A 20,922-nucleotide genomic window follows, 5' to 3' on the forward strand; every position below is an offset into this window, starting at 1 on the left:
TATACTACTTGATTGTTTTTGAAATGATTATTTTTACATATTTATTATCTTTGTTTATATAATTTTTAGGTAAAAGTAATAAAAAAAAAATTAAACATATAATAAAAACATAAGAAATAATTATATAAATAATTTGTAGTCGTATAAAAAAAATATTTTTAAAAAAATTAAATTATTCTAGTTTTTATCTTATGGATAACAATGATTGATTTATTTTTCATCTATTATCTAAAATTAAATAAATAAATAAATAAATAAATATTCCTCAATTATAAAATAAAGTGCAAGTTTGTTTTGAAAAGAAGTTATTTTAAAATGGTTATCGTTTTAAAAGTATTAAAACAATATTTATTTTTAAAATTTTATTTTTCTTCAATTTCTAAGTTATATTTGAAGTTCTAAGAGAAGAAAATTGTTCCAATAGTTATTCAGTTCATTTTTATTCTATATTTTAATAAAATTTATTGTTTTTATTTTTTTTAAATGACTTGTATTTTAAATGGATGAAGTAACTATTTGAAATTTTGAAAATTTTACAAATGTTTCCCGATCATACGATTTTTTTTACAACATTGTCAACAATTCTAATTTAAACATGTATTTTTTTCTTCATATATGCATTCAAATTACGATTATTTTAATAAAAAAAATATATTATTGCACTATTTTCTATTAGAAACAATTGTTTTATGAGATAATTTATATATATATATATATATACTTGGTCTTCAAACCTCCTTACTAGTCAATCCTGGTTCTGCCACTACAAGGAGAAGATATTTCAAGAACAAACAGAGTTAATAAATCTCTTTTACTATACAATTTTGGAAAAGAGAGGAGAGGAGAGGAGAGAAACGACATCTTTCTATAAAAGACCCATGAACCGTGAATAAATAGTATTTGAATATTGGTCTAGAGCTCACAAGCTCTAGAATATTATCGGTTAAAGGACTATATATATATATATTACAACATCTACTTTATCTTCATATTTAATTATAATTATTTTTTTGTATTTTTAAAATTCTCAATACGATTCATATGCAAATGGAAAGTGCTGATTTTTGTATATAACTCAATTTTCATTCTAATATATATATTAAACTATTCCCATGTTTTTTATTTTTAAATGTGATTTTTTATTCTATTCTTTAATCAATATTAAAAAAATGAATATCTTTCATATAATATAATTAAAAAATAAAAATAATAATCCGGTAAAAATATAAAGACTAAAAAACCCACTTCTTTTAAAAAAACATTTTACCGCAAACTTATAATACAATCATGCAATATTTAATGGTATAGATGTAAATTTTGGTATTTATTTAATTATAGTCACCTACAGAATCACCCCCACATAAGACCACTCAGACGCCGCCAACCTCTCCTCCTTTTTTTTTATTATAAATTTAATAATATAATAATTCAAGAATTTTATTATTTTATTCCTATTTTTCTCTAATAATAATAAATATAATAATAATAATAAATAAATAAATAAATAAAACCAATTTTCTCGTCCTCGTCTCCGCGCGAAACCGCATTGAACCATCCTCCATCGGCTTCTTCAAATCACCTCCTCCTTCTCGTCCTTCTCCTCCTCCTCGTCATCGCTATCGCCGTCGCCGCCGACGCCGAGAGCGAAACACTCGTGGATGACCTCCTCCTCCTCCTCGTTGGATGGGCAACACCTGCCGAGGTTCCTTGAGGAGCAAGTATCCTGAAAGCATCTCCAATCCCTCCTGCCGATCAACGCCTGCAATCCCTCCTTCTGAATCCGGAGATCCCCCAAAGCTCCAGCTCGCCTCCACCGCCACCGTCGTTGCCGCCATGCGTTGTGGAGTGGAGACGCCATCAAGCTGCATCCTCGGCCACAAGACGACCAACATCAGGGACCTCTATACCCTCGGGCGGAAGTTAGGGCAAGGCCAGTTCGGCACCACGTACCTCTGCACGGAGATCGCCACCGGTGTTTGTTACGCCTGCAAGTCCATCTCCAAGCGGAAGCTCATCTCCAAAGAGGACTTCGACGATGTCCGGCGGGAGATCCAGATCATGCACCATTTGTCCGGGCACAAGAACGTCGTGAGTATCAAGGGGGCTTATGAGGACCCGCTCTATGTGCACATCGTGATGGAGCTCTGCTCCGGCGGGGAGTTGTTCGATAGAATTATTCAGAGAGGGCATTACAGCGAGCGGAAGGCGGCGGAGCTCACGAAGATCATTGTTGGGGTCGTGGAAGCCTGCCATTCGCTTGGGGTTATGCATAGAGATCTCAAGCCGGAGAATTTCTTGTTGGTTAACAAGGACGATGATTTGTCCCTTAAGGCCATTGATTTTGGGCTCTCTGTCTTTTTCAAACCTGGTAAGCAATGAACAATGCCCTGTTTGTTTATTTATTTATTTTGTTATTTTCCATACTCGTAGTTATGTGCTTTTGTGATCTTGAGATTGGTGTTTTTGAAATGAAATAAGTAGTATTGTGGAATTATTCATCATTGAGTGAACCATTTAGTGTATTACTTTATAGTAGAGAATCATTATTTATATTTGTCGTTTTAACTGATTTTTGTGAAATGGTTGATGATTACCTGCCAAAAACCATGTTTTTATTCTTGTAGAACTATGCTCTTGTCTATTCCCAAGCACACTTGGTGCATTGGAGGGCTAAAATAATGTAGATTCTTGATTGCTTGATTGAAGCATTCCATGCACTTGATGACATAAGAGAAGCTTGATGGTTGTTGCTTTATATTTGGGAATCATTTGTATCTGTTCTACTCATATGAACTTTGTGAAATGATTGGTAGCTACCTCTGTGTATTTTGGTGCTTCAATAGTGGAGAATTCTTGATTCTCCCAGTTCCTCTTATGGAATCATTTATCAATTTAAAGAGATAATTTGATTGAGTAGATTAGTTTTGAATAATTTGGTAACTATTATTCAGTTGTTATTGGATCTGTTCTTCATGCAACTTCAGGTCAGGTTTTCACAGATGTGGTTGGGAGTCCATACTATGTTGCTCCTGAGGTATTGCGCAAGAAATATGGGCCGGAAGCTGATGTTTGGACAGCTGGAGTCATCCTTTATATATTGTTGAGTGGAGTACCACCTTTTTGGGCTGGTATACCTTTTGGTTCACTGGCTCATGTGTCATTTGAGATTCCCACAATCCCTCAGTGATGTTCTCTTTTTTATTACAGAGACACAGCAGGGGATATTTGACGCTGTTCTGAAGGGTGTCCTTGATTTTGATTCAGACCCATGGCCTTTAATATCCGATAGTGCCAAGGACCTCATCCGAAAGATGCTTTGTCCTCGGCCTTGCGACCGCTTGAAGGCCCATGAAGTACTATGTAAGTTTGTTTCTTTGATTTATTACATTGCATCTTCTTCTTTCTTGTAATTTTTAAACATACTTTATATGCTGCATATGGATTGTTGAGTCATTTTCTTGTGTCACAGAAAAAGAATGGAGTGAGTAGCTGGCATCTATTAATTTTCTATGTTATCTTGAATAGTCTTCATGGGCAACTCAAGGTCATCTTTCCAATCAGATAGTTTTTTTTTTTGGAAATAGATAGTGTAAAAGGAAAAAGCACCTGTGAGCAAAACTTCCATAATCCAATCAGTACAAGAGATAGTGTACTAGTCTGAACCATTCCATTTTCATTGATCTTTTCAGCAATGTGTAAAAAAAGTCTTATCTTTTTAGAGTAGCATTCCTTTATCCTTGGTTTATTGGCGGGAGCTTCATTATGTGATCAAACTAGGCACATCAAAGTTTGAGAATGGTCAAATAACTTATTTGTACGGTTTTTTTTTTCTCAGGTCATCCTTGGATTTGTGAGAATGGAGTTGCTCCTGACAGAGCCCTTGATTCAGCTGTTCTGTCTCGTCTCAAACAGTTCTCAGCAATGAACAAGTTAAAGAAAATGGCATTGCGAGTAAGCTCTTTAAATCCACCAAAACACATCTCTTGGTAAAGATTCGATGTGTTGTATAGCCTTTCAACCTAAGAATGTTTATTCTGGGTTCTGGAATAAAGTTGCTTTAAATATGTCTCAGATATTTCATAATCATACATAAATTGACATATCAAAATTTAAGTGACCGGAAAGTATAACCTGATTGTAGCTTGTAGAAGAGAGAGTTCTTTGCGTATGCATTTTTAGATAATTTAACTTCAAGCCATAATTCCAAGAGGGGCATAACTTGCATAGGTTGCAAAAAATGCTAATGAATTCTCTAGCTGGAATGGGTGAGGTTATCAATATGGTGGATAATGCTCCCAGCAAATGCAACTGAGATAAGGCAGACGTAAGCAAGGCTTCATTGTAAGAAGAAGACCAAATTCTTTTGTTGCATTGAGATAGATAGATTGCTTGCACTTGCTGTTTTCCTAACTCTGACTAAGGCATGGCTGGAGTCTTGAATCTATATAGTAGAATGAAATTTCATTTTGTTAAAAAAAAATCAATAAAGGTTTGAGCATAGTTCCTAAGTGTTTTCTCCTAAATTTAAGTTGTTTAGACTAGATTTCTTTTTGTTAAATGATGACTGAGTAATATTTGCATAGTTCAAGTACAAACTGAGCCTTTCACATAACATTGATGCTCTATATGCTGTTTTTTGGCCCTTAGTTTTGTTATGAAAACTGTTGGCTTCTACATTTAATTTCAGGAAAGTTGATGAAGAGAATCTCAACAATCACATCTCATAAATAACTAAAAAAAAAAATGTATTTCATTCATTAACTGGTTTCTTTTGAAGATCCATCTCTTTTTAATAAATATTAGCGACCTTTTTTCAAGAATAGTTAAACAATTTGCCAAATTTGGCAAATTTCAACAGTCCAGATTTGAAATTACAAAACTATCCCTAGGACTTAAATTTACGAAACACAATTCTTGGACAACTTCTGAACTTAGATTTTGGAAATAATTTGCATCAATTTGATAGTGTATACTTATAACCTTCTTAAACTGAAATAATGCAAAGCAGAATTTATTTATGCATTTGATCCAGTTGAATATGTTAAAGAAGACAGTTTAGCAAGTGAGTGAATCAAGCTACTGAAACAAATCTGTCAATTAAGTTTTCAAAGCTTGAGACAGTCTTTCTGCCGAAGATATTTTTATTTAAGATGTAGATGCAAGCTTCTTGTATATGAAATTTCCTAACTTTTGCTTAGTGAAGGTTGGGTGAGTGACTCTCAATTTATATAATGCATGAAAAATTATTTCATTAAAAACGAAAATAAAAGAAAATTACATGTTTGAGCATAGCTCCTATGTGTTGCCTCATAAATGGAACTTAATTTGGTTACAATGATAGCTGAGTTATATTTGCATAGGTTCACTTCAAATGTGATTATGTGAGCCTTTCCTGCTCACATTGCATTGATGTCCTAAATGCTGCCATTAGATTGTTATGCCCACTTCCAGCTTGCTTGATTGTCAACTAATTAGTAATAGTTTGTGGGAATTTATTGTCTGTGAACATTTGTTAAACCGAAAATACACAAATTGGAAATTACTTGGCACTTGACCAGTTGTTTATGTTGAATAATATCAGTAGAATGTAAATATTGCTCTTTATGACCATTATAATTACCGTATTTCTTTATATTCTTGTCTTTTTTGCAAATAATGCTCTCTGGTTTATTGTGAAAGCCCACTGTGTTATTACAATTAATAACCTTTATTTTTCAGCTTCTTTGCCGAGTATCCGTTATGAGGAATATTCTCCTACTTCCATTTTCATTAATTTTCTTTCTCAGATTATTTTTTAGTATTACAAAATTACTCTTTTCTTCTCTCCCAATTCCAACATTATCACCTCAACCACCATCTGCATTCTGCATGTTATCTTGTTTTCCTCTCTCTCCAACTTTATCATCCCTCTTCCATTTGCATGGATTAATTATTCACTTCTCATAAAACTGAAAACACCCTATTTTTATTTCTTATTTTTTATTCTTTTTTTAACCTACTTTCTTTATGGTTGTGGCATTTGTGGTCTGGAAAAGGGTTTATTGGTCCATGTTTTACCATATTGATGCAGCAGTAATTCATCGTATTCATAATTCATTAGTTAAGGTTTTGCCTGATGCCACACTGTAAATGTTTCGTGTTCAGAGATGAATATTGTCTAGTTTTGTTTTTGTAGTTGTCTTCACTTTGAACTAGTAAACACCGTTGCAGCATTTTGTGAACTTGATGATGGCTCCAAATTTAATTAGGTAATAGCTGAAAGTTTGTCAGAAGAGGAGATCGCTGGATTAAAAGAAATGTTCCAGGCAATGGACACAGACAACAGTGGTGCAATTACTTTTGACGAGCTGAAAGAAGGCTTGAGAAAATATGGTTCAAATTTAAAGGAATCAGAGATTCGAGATCTCATGAATGCTGTAAGTTACATGATAGTTTTAATTTGCTAGTTTGCTTTCACTAGTGTCCACTGGATGAAGTTGGCATAAATGGAAATTGAGCATTCATTCTTACTAACTTCATTTAAGAAATGGCAAGCTCAAAAACATGGACCAATAAAATGGAAATTGAGCTTGCATTCTTTCTGTGGGTTTTATTTAAGAAAAGAGGAAGCTCAATGTTATTTAAGAGAGTGGTTTCTGTGCTAGATATAATGGATTACTTCCTTAACCTCATTCAGGCAGATGTGGACAAAAGTGGTACCATAGATTATGGAGAATTTATTGCAGCAACTCTGCATATTAACAAACTGGAACGTGAGGAGCATTTGGCGGCAGCATTTTCATATTTTGACAAAGATGGAAGCGGTTACATTACAGTTGATGAGCTTCAGCAAGCTTGTAAAGAACAAAATATGGAAGACCTTTCTCTTGAAGATATTATCAAAGAAGTCGATCAGGACAATGTAAGTAGCACATTCAATATGTTCTTTAATACAATGAAAATTTTTAAATGGTATAACTAGATTTGACTGAACTCCGTGAACTTTCTCAAAAGTTTAAAACTCATCAGTTTTTTTCATTGCTGAATTCTTTGTTGCAGCCTTTCTCTTAACTCCGTATAGTATTGTATCTTCTTGTGTTATCCAAGTCTCAAAGGTGATTAACTGACCATGTTTCAGGATGGTTGCATTGACTATGGTGAATTTGTTGCCATGATGCGAAAGGGCAATGTTAACATGGGTATTGGTAGAAGAACCATGCGAAATGCTTTGAATTTGAGCATCAGAGACGACCGGGAGCTAGCTAAATGAAATCTAACATTGTACAGGTTTCTTTCGAAAAAATTAAAACCTCTCAGAACTTTTGCAGGTTTTCATTTTTTTTTTGCCTCACCTTCATTTCAGGTCATGACACACAAACTATGGAGAAGTACAGGAGCTTCTCAAGTTGTCGAAATTTACAAAAAATTTGAAAAGAAAGTAGTGATGCAGGAAGCTTGAATTTAGGAATGCGGAGCATTTGTGATAATAATTGCTTCGATATCAGAGAACATGTTCTCACTGATGCATAGATGATCTAAAGCCTAACTGATATTGTTTCTTTGCAAATCTTTGAATGTGGGTATCTTTAGAAATTGTAATTATCATCACAAAATTCAGTTATTGGCAGGATTTGTATGTAACATGGCATTAGCACACTTGCCGGAAAGAATGATGTTTGATTCTCTCTGTAACTTCATGCTCTTCTTTGTGAGAAACAAGTAAATTTTATAAATATGGTTCAGTGTGGAATGATGCTTGAAAAGTAATGTTGATCTAAGTCTTGAAGTTGTTATTCTATATTTTTCTGTTTTGTGTCGGCCAGCAGCACCTGATGTTTGACTTGAATTTAATTGAATTTGAGAGATTTATAATGTTCGGTTAATCAAGTTATAACTGAACCAAATTACCAAATAACTGAACTACTGTAATAACTAGAAAATGAAGTAGACCAAAATTAACCCAAATTTTCTTTAATGAAATAAGGCAGTAGAAGTTAAATGTAATCAAATGTATAAATATATAGATAGGAAAGTCAACTTAATAAACACTAACAAATGTTTGGCTAACTTGCTAGAATTTGTAATTTGGAGGGGTGGATATTTAGATTGGAGAGTGACTATAACTTAAAAGGCAGGATGGTTTCCTAAACCCTCACGTTTTTCAATAACATAACTCGGCATGAATGATGTTTGATTCTCTATAATTTCATGATCTTTTTAATAACATAATTCTCTACTGTCCTAGAACTCCTCACCTTTTCTATTTTCCCACTTTGTTTGATGTCTGACGTTCCCCGACCATCAGAGCTTGGAGAGCCACTACCGGTGCCTTCCTAAGTTGAAATCGCAAGAGCTTCCAAGCCTCAAGTGAACTTATCTCTCCCGGTTGATGGAGCAATCTTGGAGAAGTTGAAAAAGAGTGTTATTGATGTTTTCCATGTAGACGAGGATATTAAGCTGAGAGCAAGCCAGCACACCTTGTATGCTAAATTGTTCAGCAAAGCTCCGGCTTTTGAATATGTCAAGACAACCCTATTGGGCCAATGGCAAGAATTTGGACGGATACTGATATTAGATATGCCAAATGGCTTCTTGTTAATTAGATGCGAGACTGATGAAATGAAACAGAAGATCATCTTTGGTGGACCTTGGAATGTAAATGGGATGACACTCCAAATTGCTTCGTGGCAATCGTATTTTGAGCCGGCCACGACCAAGCTCTCAAAAGCAATGGTATGAGTGTAACTCCATAATCTCCATGTGGAATTCTGGGACGGAGAAGCATTGGAGTCCATCACTGAACCTTTGGGATGGCTTCTTAAGGTTGACGAGTTCATGTCTTCTCTTTCTAGAACAAGGTTTGCAAGGATCTGTTTAGAAATTGATCTGGCCCTTCTGTTAAAGAGAGGGTTATGGTTGGAAGATGAGGATGGCATGGCTTTTATTCTTATTCTATATGAACATCTTCCGACATTTTGTTATCACTGTTGGATGGTTTGACATGGTACTAACAAGTGCAGTTATCGCCTAGGATCCACTACAAGGGATGAACCTGCAATTGCTCACTCCTGCAATCGAGTTGGTAGCGATCCTAGGCATAACTCCTTTATGGAAGGATCTACAGGAGATGCAGCAACTTGCAGTGGTCCAAGTTGTTTGGCCCCGATAGTGGAGTAAGTTATTTCAAAAGATCAGGATTTTGGATCCTGGATGGTAATATCTCATTCTCACCACCCTGGTCGTAGAGGTGCGGGAGGTTCGATAACTCATGCTGATCATGTGTGCGATGAGCAGGCAACGACTGTATTTTGAGCTGTTGATTCAAACCAATCCCAAGGTAGGCTAGCTCTAGTTCCATCACAAACTCGAGAGGACATGTCCTTCTCTAGGTCTCTACGTGGAGGATCATGAGGCTGCTGGAGAGGTAAGGGTGGGAAAGTTTTTTCGTCTAGTGAACCGCAATCTTCTTTTCTTTTGCGTTGGGAACTGGAGGAAAACAAGATGGTGGTGTCTCATTAGCATCTCTCTGACTTGCTTGAAGAGGAGAATATCAATGCAGACACTGTTTCTAATGTCTATAAAGATGACCCAAAAGAAAAACAAGTGGCTCTTTATGAGGATACGAATATAGAGATAGCAACAACACAAAAGATAATTTCTTTGGGACCTACTCAACAGGATGGGAAACTGGAAAAGATGAGGAGTTCCAAAACAGTAGAGAATTATCGGCAAAACCCTCTCCTCCTCTATTCTTCGAATCCACAACCTGATAAATGTCCAAAGGAAGCTGATAATGTTCATAGTATGATGGTCGACAAAGTTAAGAATGTTTTGGCAAGCGATGATGCTTCCTATGATGGTTCCAATCAATCTATGTTTGATTCGGAGTTGTCTAGAGATGATGAAGACATGGGTGAGAAGCTTGGTGATGATTTAACTTTGGGGCAAGCACAAGAGGAGCTTCACAAGGAAGCTCTCGTGAGAAAAGAAAGTCATTTATAGGATGTCTCCCCCAAAAAAGGGAGAATAGAGGGAAGTGGAAGAGGAGACTAGCTGCTCTTCTCCTGATCTTTTCCCATTGGTTCTAATTTCTTACTTATTTTTTTCTTGACAGCTTTAGTTCTATTGTTCTCTGCCTCTTGTTTATTATGATGAGTTTTCTAAAAGTTCTTTGCTGGAATTGTAGGGGGGCTCATGGGCTTGACAAAATCAACAATATTTGATTGATGTCTCAACAATACAAACCAATGTTGATATGCTTAGTTGAAACCAAGGTTGATACTTAGCGAGTTTTTCATTTTTGTTCCAGGTTTTCTAGATGTTGGAATTAGGCAGCTATTGCTGCTGACGATTATTCTGGAGGTATTATCACCCTTTGGAGAAAGGGGCTTGGGCGTGTTACCCCAATTGTGAAATCAAAACATATTCTTCATTTGGTAATCTCTAACCCTTCTCTGGATACTTGGGTTATTTATGTTATTTATAATAGTCAGCAAGCTAAAATTCAGAACAAAGCTTGGGTAAAACTCAATTAGATGGTTCCCTTGATGCTTCATGGAGCATCATAGGGGATTTCAACGCTATTGTATCCATTGACGAACACAAAGGGGGTTGATTCTCCTATTACCCCTATTACACTTGCAAGGCTTATCTTTTTAGTGATTTTATTTCTAAAAATCTTTACTTGACATTGGTTTTATCGGTTCGGTCTTCTCCTGGTGCAATGGCCAATCTGGTCGTGTGAGAAGATGGGCCGGACTAGATCGTTGTTTAGTTAATTATTGTTGGCTTTTCATGTTTAGTTCTCACAATCTTCTCCATCTTCCTAGAACTCTTTCTGATCACTCTCCTTTGCTTTTGACTGTTGGTCACAATGAGGTTCATCATATTTTTTGCTTTGAAAATCATTGGTTGGATTATAATGATTGTCTTTTTACTATCAGAAATGCTTTGAACTTTCATGCTCATTCTTCTCCTATGCATGCTTTTTTGCATATTTCAAATAGAGTTCATTTGAGTTTGTTTGCTTGGAAGTCCAAAGGTTTTTGCAATCTTGATCTGGATATTAGGGCCACTGAAGTTAGCATCCACGCTTTGGAACTTGAGGGTATTGATAATTCTCTCGATGACAATGACAGTATCAATTTTAATGTTCTTTATAATAAGCATAAGGCTTTGCTCAGACAAAATGCTAAGAAATGGTCTCAAAGAGCTAAGATTAATTGGATTCAAAATGGTGATCTCAAAACTTCCTATTTCCACAAATGTGCTAGAGTTAGGAAACACTTTAATTATATCTCTCACATTGTGGATAATCATGGAAACATTTTTACTGATTAAGAGCAAATCAGCCAAACTTTTGTCAATCACTTCTCCCAGCTTTAGCAGGATCCTAATACCACTTCTTTTGATTATATTTGTCATGCCTTGCCAGATGATTTGATTTCCATTTCTGTTGTGGACTATGCCTTCTTAACTAGAGAGGTAATCAAAGATGAGATTTTTTTTACTCTAAACTCTCTTCCCCCTGATAAAAGTCCCAGCCTTGACGGTTTCAACTCCGAGTTCTATAAATTTTCCAGGATGAGATTTGTGATCATTTGTGCTCTACGATCAAATATTTTTTTGAAACTGAGAGAATGCCCAAAGCTTGGGGTAAAACTTATGTAGCCCTATCCCTAAGATTGAGCATCAAAAAAAGTTTCTGATTTTCAGCCAATTTTATTATGCAATGTATGTTACAAAATTATCACGAAAATGTTGGCTAATCGTCTTAATTAGAGGTATTATAGGAAATTTGATTAGTAGAGAACAATGTAGTTTTGTTCCTTGATGTACATCTACGGATAACATTATTGTGGTCCAGGAGATGGTTCATTCCATTAATCATGATTTCTCTAATTCCCCTAGGATGATTATTGAAGTGGACATTGAAAAAGCTTATGATACTTTAAATTGCCATGTTATTCATGCCGATCTTAAGAAAATGGGGTTTCCTAACAAGTAGATTTCTTGGATTAATTCTTGCTTGAGAGCTTCCTCCTTTTCCCTTTTGTTTAATTGTTAGCCTTCTGGTTGGTTTTCTTCTACTCGTGGTGTCAGACAAGGAGATCCTATTTCCTCTTATCTCTGCATCATGGTCTCTCAATTTTTATCTAATATGCTTAACCAAGCCAAATGCATGAATTTTAATCCTAGTTTGTAAAAACCTCAATTATGATTTTAACCACCTTTTGTATGCGGATGATCTCATCTTGGTTATTTCAGCCACTAGAAAGGCGTCTAGAAATATCACCCTTTTTTGGATATTTATTCTTCCATGATTGGCCAGAATCCTAACATTATCAAATCTAAGATTTTCTTTCCTGATTGGTTCAACCTTCGTGTTGCCAACAGTATTTGCCACATTCTCAATTTCAAGAGAAGTGATTTCCCTTTTACTTACCTAGGGGTGTTGGTTTCTCCTAAAAAATTGGCCATTTCCCACTTTGATAACATGATCAAGAAAATTAACAAGGCTGCCTCCGGTTGGAATAATGCTAAAATTTCTATAGCTGGGGAAATTATCCTGATAAATAGCTCTCTTATGGCTATCCAGTCATATTATCTTGCAGTTTATCAAGTTTATGGTTCTAGTCTTGATAAAATCTCCCGTTCTGCTAAGAAACTCTTGTGGGCTAGTAGCAACAATAGTAGTGGCATGCCAATGGTAAGCTGGAACAATACTATACTTGATCAGTCTAATGGGGCTTTGGGTCTTCAGAATTTACGATTAGCCAAACAGTCTTTAATGGCCAGAAATGTTTTCATTCTTCTTAACAAAATGATTTGATATGGATTAATATCATTCATCACAAGCATGGCTTACATAATCCTTGGACCTTCTTTCCTCCTCCCAAGTGCACTTGGTTCTTCAGGGGTCTTTGTAGAACTATTGATGTTCTCAAACCTAATATTTGGATGAATGTTGTTAATCCGCTTTAGATTTCCATTATGTAGGATCCCATTTTTGAGATCCCTTTGAATTTCAAGCCTTACTTTTAAAATATGGATGTGGATTGGGATAATATTTCTTTTTTAGATTTCCATAATGCCTTTGGTTGGAATATTCAAATGTTTATCCATGATTTTGGTATGAATTTGGATTCTCCAGTGATTAGCAGGGGTAAAATTGATCCAAATGGAAGTTACCATTAGGTTTGGTTTCCTCATGTTGATACTAACAAAATCCCATCTGTTGTTTATAGTTTTTTAAATAGTAGACATTGTCAAGATGAAAATTGGACAGGTTGGAAGAATCTATGGAAAATTAATACTTCTCCAAGGGTTAAGACTTTTACTTGGCTATTGTGTCATAATAAGATCAAAATTTATGTATTTCTTCATGCCACGAACTTTGGTCCTGTTCAAAATTGTGTTTTCTAAGATTTTCAAGTTGAATCTACAGAGCACTTATTCAATCATTGTATTAAAGTTTAACAGCTTTGGGCTAAAAATGTTGATTTTTCTGGCTTTGGCCTTCATGGCCTTGACTCTATTACTTTAGGTTCTTGGTTGGACTATTCTCATGCCATCTCTTCCAAATACATGGCCTCTCAAATTGCTTCAGCATGCTGGTATATCTGGAAAAGTAGATGTGAATGTATTTTCAATAATAAATCTCCAGATTTTACTGGTATTGCTCGAGCTGTTGAAGATCATGTTAAAGATTTTTCTGCGTGGTCAACAACTCAAAAAACGTTACAATTCTTCCATTCTAATAAGCCCAAGCTTGACACTTGCATATCTACGATGTTGGCTACTGGAGAAGCAATTTAGATAAAGCAGGCTTGGAATTCATTGCTATTGATTCTAATGTTATTTGTGTAGGCATGACTTAGAAATCAGCTTCTTCTGATGCGGAGGCAACTGGCACATCTTTGGTTGAGGCTTTAGCTTGGTTATCTAATAATTCTAGTTGTGACAGAAGAACCTTCATTAGTGAACAAAGTATGTGGAGAGCTCTATAAGGATTAGATGCTAAAACTAATTGGAGGATGGAGCAGAGCATCAATGAAATCTATTTACAACATAAATCATATGGATAATTCACATATTGGTCTAATTCCTTGGGAATGGAACAAGCTGGCTACTGACATTGCTGGAAGAAGTTTCACTTATACTCAACTTTCTCTGCATCATCAAGGCCTGGAAAAGCCCCATTGGCTTATGTATCTGATTTCCAGTTTTGGTTTTCTTCTTTAATTTATTTTTGTTTTGTTTCTTTGTGTTAGTTGTCTTTTGTTCTTTTGTTCTAGGTCTTGTTATCTTCTTTTCCTTGTGCTTTTTATCATCTTAATAAATTAGCTACTTCGTAGCTTTTTCTTTCAAAAAATAAAAAAAAAATAAAATAAATAATTTGTGAAATATCTATTCTATCCCTCTTGAATGGGATTGGTAGGAAAATCATATTAAAAAGGTTCAATATCATAATTAGTCTCTCTATTAAGTCAATATGCTTCTTTTGTCCCTTATTATAATTTGTCCGCTAGAAGTCTCTTTATTTTCTCATTGGAGAAATGCCAGTCCCTTGTTCATCTTGTTTTATATCCAAGGTGCTGATGTGGCATTAATAACTTTAAAAATATTATTAAAAAATTAGTACATAGGTTAAAAAAATCTACCTTTAAATTTTCATGCCATGTCAAATATCAACCCTCCATATATATATATAATACATAATAAATAAATAAATAAAGAAATAAATACCCCAGCCCAACTCTATCAACTCACACTTGAGCTCCACATCATCATCCTCATTAAACACACTGTTCGTGGCGACGTGCAAGACCCAACAACCACCACAGTGCACTCTCTGTCGCCAAAGATCTCCTTCCATGCATTCAAATGATGAAAACAAAAATAATCTTGGATTGAGAACCACTTAATCCTGCTCTCATATTTGTCATACTTTGGCATCACTCCAAGTCTTTGATTTTTTCCGGAGTCAACACTCACTAGAGACTCCCTATGCACCATCCTCTTAACATCAAACACAACTTGTTGGTTAGGAATCAACAAAATTCTCAAGAATAGCAAAGTCATGGATCATCGTCAGTTGTCAGAGAGTAATAGACACATCCAGTGACTTCTTACTGGAGATGGGCTCCTTGTAAAAGTACTTCAAGTAAGGTTTGTTTATAAGTTGGTAACTAAGAGAGAAAAGCTCACTGGAGACGGGTCAATCTTAGGGTGGGGCTGACATTAATTATTAACCTTTGTGCCAATTTTTTTTAAAATATTTTAAAAGTTATTAATGTCACATTAACGCCTTGGACCAACTGAGTAAGGATTGACATTTCTCCAATGGGTAAATAGAGGAACTTTCAACTGACAAATTATAATAGGAGAACCAAAGGGGTAGATTGACTATAATAGAGGAACTAATTATGGTATCAAACCTATTAAAAGCAAAGATAATTGTGAGATTGACAAAAATTTGGCAAGATGTTATTTTTTATTTATATTTACTTAATTTTTGACAAATTGAGCTAAAACAACTAGACACAACTAAAGAAAACCATAGACTTCAAACTCTAAAGCCCCAAAACAAGGATGCCTTTTCAAGCCATCTTGGGATATTAAGGCTTTAGTGGTACAAAGAGACCTAAGTGTTCAGGCGAGCATGATTTGAAAGGTGATAAACCAATCCATTTCAATCATGTGGTATGACATCCATGCATGTATTTGGTAGTTGTTGGAGAAGTGATTTGATATTGCAAATTATGTTCATGCTATGACAGCTGATTACAGTGCCATCCGTCTGTAGTAGATCAAGCAAAATTGCGTAGTCCATTACCAAAGGTTCATCATAATCATGTGAGTAAGGCACTATTCTAATGCAGTTACAATAGTTGTAGCCTCCTCTTCAAAGCTTGTGCTTGCCATATAGGTAGAGGTTCTTGCCATTATAATACATCCAAAAATTATAGATGATCATAAAGGCTAGATTATTAGTGGATTCACTATCCAACCATGAGGCATCACATAAAATGGTTAAAGACTTATTAGAATTTAACAGAGATGAAAATTCCTGGCATTGAGAGATTAGTCCTAGAACTACTCCTATTTGTAATAAAATGTTTTATTAAAATTCTTCTGAAAATTAGGTTGCACTTTGTTAAAGGAGCAATGTCACCTAGTCGACCAAAGTGTCCGAGCACAGGAGGCCAACATAGCTTTAACAAAATGATCGCTCATTCTTGTATTGAACTTAGATGTAAGCCATTACCTTGAAAAAAAATTCATAATGTGGTTTAAGACGATATCAGTGAAAACAACAGTCATGTTCCAACAAACTTGTATTTTAGGGCATGTCTCAATAGTATATTCTATATTTTTAAAGACTAATCATAGAATGCACAATTTAGGGAAAGTCCATTCTGAGAGCATACAAATAGGCAACAGGTGGGAGCTTTCCATGGAATAACTTCTAAGGAAAACATTTAACTCAAAGGTAACCTTCAGTCTCCTCATTAAATGCCAACCATGTCATTGATCACACTCATCATAACTTTAATTCATATGATTGTAAATCACTTTAGAAAGACTTCCAATAAAAAAAAATAAGGAAATAATACCCATTTCCTAGGTCTATTAGGGTCTAAAACAAGTTTTGCCAATATGTCCCAATCTAGGTGTTCACCAAAGAGATGAGTAGTTTCCTCTACATTTTGAGTATTGCAAGCAGTCAAGTTTTCAAAGGATAGTGACTCCGAAGGAGATTGTATGTTAAGGTAAGTGGATTTGCACGACAAAGGAATATTAAAGTACCACAGGTCTTGCTAAATGTCAGTAGTGCTAGGATTGCTAAGACTAATCCAAAGATTTGTTTTCATAATGTTGCCCACTTTATTATACAAGGATTTGAAAAGCTAGGAAGTTCTAGAATAATTAGGACCTTCCCAAACTCTAAGATCCCCATATTTGAAATTAAAAGATGGACCCAAATCTTGTCCACAGAGTTGATGATAGAAAAAAAAAATTCCTATAAGAGCTACCTTAACATTCTTTAAATTCCTCACTCCTAAGCCCCTCTCAGCTTTTGCAGAAGTTATAAACTGCCAAGAAACTGTGTGAAAGTTTCTGCACTAGGAATCAAGGTAACAGAAGATTTAAGCAAGTTAGGAGCTTGGTTGGTGAGTTTATGATAAACAGGGTAATTAGACAATCGTTAATATAGCTACTAAAAATAATGTCTTCCAATGAAATTCTTAAGCAGATTCAACATTTCATACACTCAAAAAGACTTGAAAACAATTCATGTATTGCAACTACTAAATTTTAATTTGTCCTTCAAAATTGAGTATGGTGCTTCATCTACAAGTGTGGGAGCTATCTTATTGCAAACTAAACATCTTATTTTTTATTTTAGTAAGAGCTTCACTTTTTCTGATCATTTAAAATCTCTTTATGTTAGAGAATTGTTGGTAGTGGTTCTTGCATTTTAAAAATAGAGACATTATTCATTAGGAGGATATATTTTTTTAATTAAGACTGATTCATAAGTGCTTGAACATGCATATTTTATATATCATTTGCACTACATTAAGGATGTAATTTTATATGTTTAGCACCAAATTAGTGCAAAATGGCATTCTTTTGATTACCAGAGGCTTTTATTTCATTTCAGGGCCAAAAGAGTGAATATGTAATCGATTTGAGGCAGAATGGACAAAAACACAAGTTTCGGAACACCACCAAGGACTCATTATGGCTGTAGTCCAATCGTGTCCGCGCTCAGAACCATAGGGCAACATTACAAAAGCCACATCGGCATTCACAACGGCCGTTGTACACATAACGCCCATGGTGATAGTGCACAATGCCCAGAGCCAAATCGTGTAAGAGTGTAACTTATGGCCTAAGAAAAGATTTGAGATCACAACGGCCCGAATAACAGCCGTTGTGATCCCGTGGCAAATTCAAGCTATAAATAACCCTAGGTTTTTAAATTCTGAAAAGGGATTCTTTTGCCGAATTTGGTTAGTGGTGGCCAAATTTTCAGAGTGCAGTGTAGCTAGAGACAAGGTTCAACTTAGTTTGAGCATATTACGGTGAATTTTTGAAGTGGAATTCAGCACATATCAATAGTGGAGGGTGCGCAAAGAGATTCGGCACCATCTTGACGTCCTTTGGATTTTCTCAACCTCAACCAATGGAGATCTATTTAAGGGAGTTAGTTATAGGATTCTTGATACTTTTCTTATGGATTATTATTATTCTATCATCATTATTATTTATCCATATGAGGACCCAATATAAGGGGATTGTATGTTGATGTATCTAGGCTTTCTTGTGAATATTAACCTTCATTGGCAATATATTATTCTTTCTAGTTGATTGCAATTTATTGCATGTTTGCTTATTGATTATTGTGTTGATGCTATGAAGAAGAGGTTCCCACTCATTAGAACATAAATGCTTTGTTAGATCTATGCATGCACTAAGAGACTAGGTATAGCTAGATTTTCATATTAGGATTTGATTATTCTATTAGTGGAATTATTGATCTTAAAGCAAACATATGAGGCTGGGTTAGAAGAGATTCCATCTTAAGTTCCTAGTGCTTCAGACTTGGTTTCCAAGAGATTGGGACCAATATGCATTTGAATTTCCCAGTCCATCACTAGATAACATTATCATATTCTATTTCATATCACAAGTAAGTGTTAAGGGACTCCCCACACCGAACCTACTCCTTCCAATTGCACCTCAAGTTCCTCAATTGTATTTTAGTAGTTAAATTGTAGAAGTAGATTTATTTTACTAGATTGATCACCAAAGACGTTAGGCTACTGATTAAGCGAAAAGAATGTAATAGGAGCCTTTCTCTATTTCTTCAGGAATGCGCCTCTCATACTCACCCATAGAGTATTACTTGATGACATGTATACTTGCAAAGTTACACACATTAGACCATTCGCATGGTTTGCCTACGCCTCTGGCCATTGCAACCTTAGTTATCGTGTATGCCAACAAGTAAAAACAAGTGAATAATAACAATTTCTCATGACGCTTTATCCTGTTGACTTCACTATTATTACATATAAGCCTAGAAAAAAACAATTAAGGAGCTTATGCTTTCTCATGAATTCGGCAACATATATGTTTTTTAACACACCAATTATTATAGATTTTGTGAATCTTCAAGAATCCTTGAAACAATATCCTTACACTTGAGATATTATCATCTCCGTCAAGCAAGATCCCAAAACTTATCTTGATTTTTAGTTGATTGACAATAAACTTTTTTTATTAGAATCGCCTAGTCATTCCTAAGGACCTTGAGTTGTGAAAGAAAATTTTGTCAAAATGCCATAATTCTTTATTGGAGGCCATGGAGATTACCTTAAAATACTTAAGCATTTCTTTGAAAATTTTTTCTAGCCACAAATGAAAAGAGATTCTAAACTCTATATCTAAAGTTGTCTTATATATCTACTGGATAAGTATGAGCTCCCCTTCTTGATCGTGTTTAGGAAGACATATCGCTGGATTTTTAGTAACAGACTACCTAAATCTAGTGGTTTTGACACTATCTTGGCGGTGATTGATAGATTGAACACATACACATATAATCATTTCATTCCTCTTGCTCACCCCTTTACAACCAAGGGCGTAGCTACTCTTTTTTGAAAGAATATTGTTCGGTTACATGGCATGCCATGCTCGATTCTTTCTATAAAAGATGCTATTTTTGTTAGCAAATTCCGGCAGAAATTATTTCATTTTAGTCGAACTCAACTTCGCATGGGTACCTCTTATCATCCTCAATCTTATCTTTGATGTTTTTCTCATGAGAGACCATCTTCCTAGAATATTCTTAGTCTAGGCAAAAAACTCATTCAATACTGGATTTCATACATCGATTAGTGCAACTCTATTTAAGATCCTTTACAACATGATCCTCTAGCTCTGCACCTTTTCATTCAATGAGAAACTTATATAGTTGATCTTAAAGACAGCTTATTGCGTATAATGAAATGTTGCAACTCTTGGTTGCCAATCTTCTCAAAGCTTAATCCACAAATAAAGGCCAAAGCAAATATCAAAAGAAAGGAGCTAATTTTTTTGATGAGGGAGATGCTATTTTCTTGTAAGTTTAGCCCTTTTAGCAAAGATCCCTAACTAAGAGAAGATATAAGAAGTTCTGCCCTCGATATTTTGGTCTTTCTTCTGTGTGTCTTTGTTGTGTCTTACTCATGGTCAATCTAGCAACAATGCTCATCAATGAAGAATAGGAATTAACTTTGGTTCTGAAGAAATTATATCCAATCACTAGCTTTCACAATATGGGGTATCTCAGCTTAGACTAATAGTATAATGGATGAACCATCATGCTAAAGAAGGTACTTGAGAAAATTATGACTTGCTTGTTGGATAGTTTCCATCGTTACACCTTGAGGACAAGGCAAAATTTTAAGGGAGGAGTATTGACAAAAATTTTCCACTTCACACATATTTCAAGAGTAAAAAGAAATATGGTGAAAGGGAATACCAAGTCAAAGAACGTTAAACTCATGTGGAGAAAGTGACGAGCACATACCATTTGGAAATGCATATGTTGATATCTTTTTATTAGCAAGTAGTTATTTTTTTATTGGGTTGCAGACAATGGTGGAACCTGGATGCAGTGACAAGGGAGGCTAAAGGTGAAGGTAAAAAAAATAATCAACAAATCAATTGTCTTCAATATTAAATAATACGATAATACAAATTTTAATTAAAACAACCAGAATTCAAATACACATATTGGGAAAAACATAAAACAAACATTATTGCACACTTGAACTAGAACTGTTGCTATGGCTAATGCTGATACCAGACATGCATGGCATAAAATTAAGAGGAGGTAACTGCATTTGAAGAGTTTGCATTTTTTGAAAACATTGTAGAATCACT

General features: G+C 35.0%; 1 protein-coding gene across 2 annotated transcripts; it reads left to right on the forward strand.

Moving 5' to 3' along the window:
• The first annotated feature begins 1,527 nt into the window (after positions 1-1,527).
• Positions 1,528-7,746, forward strand: LOC120260458 (calcium-dependent protein kinase 26-like). Of its 2 annotated transcripts, none has more exons than XM_039267941.1 (8): positions 1,528-2,368; positions 2,985-3,128; positions 3,208-3,360; positions 3,836-3,951; positions 6,249-6,416; positions 6,677-6,901; positions 7,118-7,266; positions 7,343-7,746. In XM_039267941.1, the coding sequence occupies exons 1-7, from the start codon at positions 1,684-1,686 to the stop codon at positions 7,247-7,249; spliced, it is 1,623 nt and encodes a 540-aa protein (XP_039123875.1). In that variant the 5' UTR covers positions 1,528-1,683; the 3' UTR covers positions 7,250-7,266; positions 7,343-7,746. The 2 variants fall into 2 exon arrangements, with proteins under 2 accessions (XP_039123875.1, XP_039123882.1); XM_039267948.1 differs by having other exon boundaries at positions 7,118-7,260.
• The last annotated feature ends 13,176 nt before the right edge of the window (positions 7,747-20,922 follow it).

The sequence above is a fragment of the Dioscorea cayenensis genome, chromosome 1, assembly GCF_009730915.1.
Source record: "Dioscorea cayenensis subsp. rotundata cultivar TDr96_F1 chromosome 1, TDr96_F1_v2_PseudoChromosome.rev07_lg8_w22 25.fasta, whole genome shotgun sequence".
Lineage (NCBI taxonomy): Eukaryota > Viridiplantae > Streptophyta > Magnoliopsida > Dioscoreales > Dioscoreaceae > Dioscorea > Dioscorea cayenensis.

Bases quoted from the DNA above. Each gene is read 5' to 3' on its own strand.
- LOC120260458 (XM_039267941.1), top strand. From the start codon at position 1,684: ATGGGCAACACCTGCCGAGGTTCCTTGAGGAGCAAGTATCCTGAAAGC. The intron at 3,952-6,248 runs GTAAGCTCTTTA...AAATTTAATTAG, and splicing joins TAAAGAAAATGGCATTGCGA to GTAATAGCTGAAAGTTTGTC. The intron at 6,417-6,676 runs GTAAGTTACATG...AACCTCATTCAG, and splicing joins TTCGAGATCTCATGAATGCT to GCAGATGTGGACAAAAGTGG.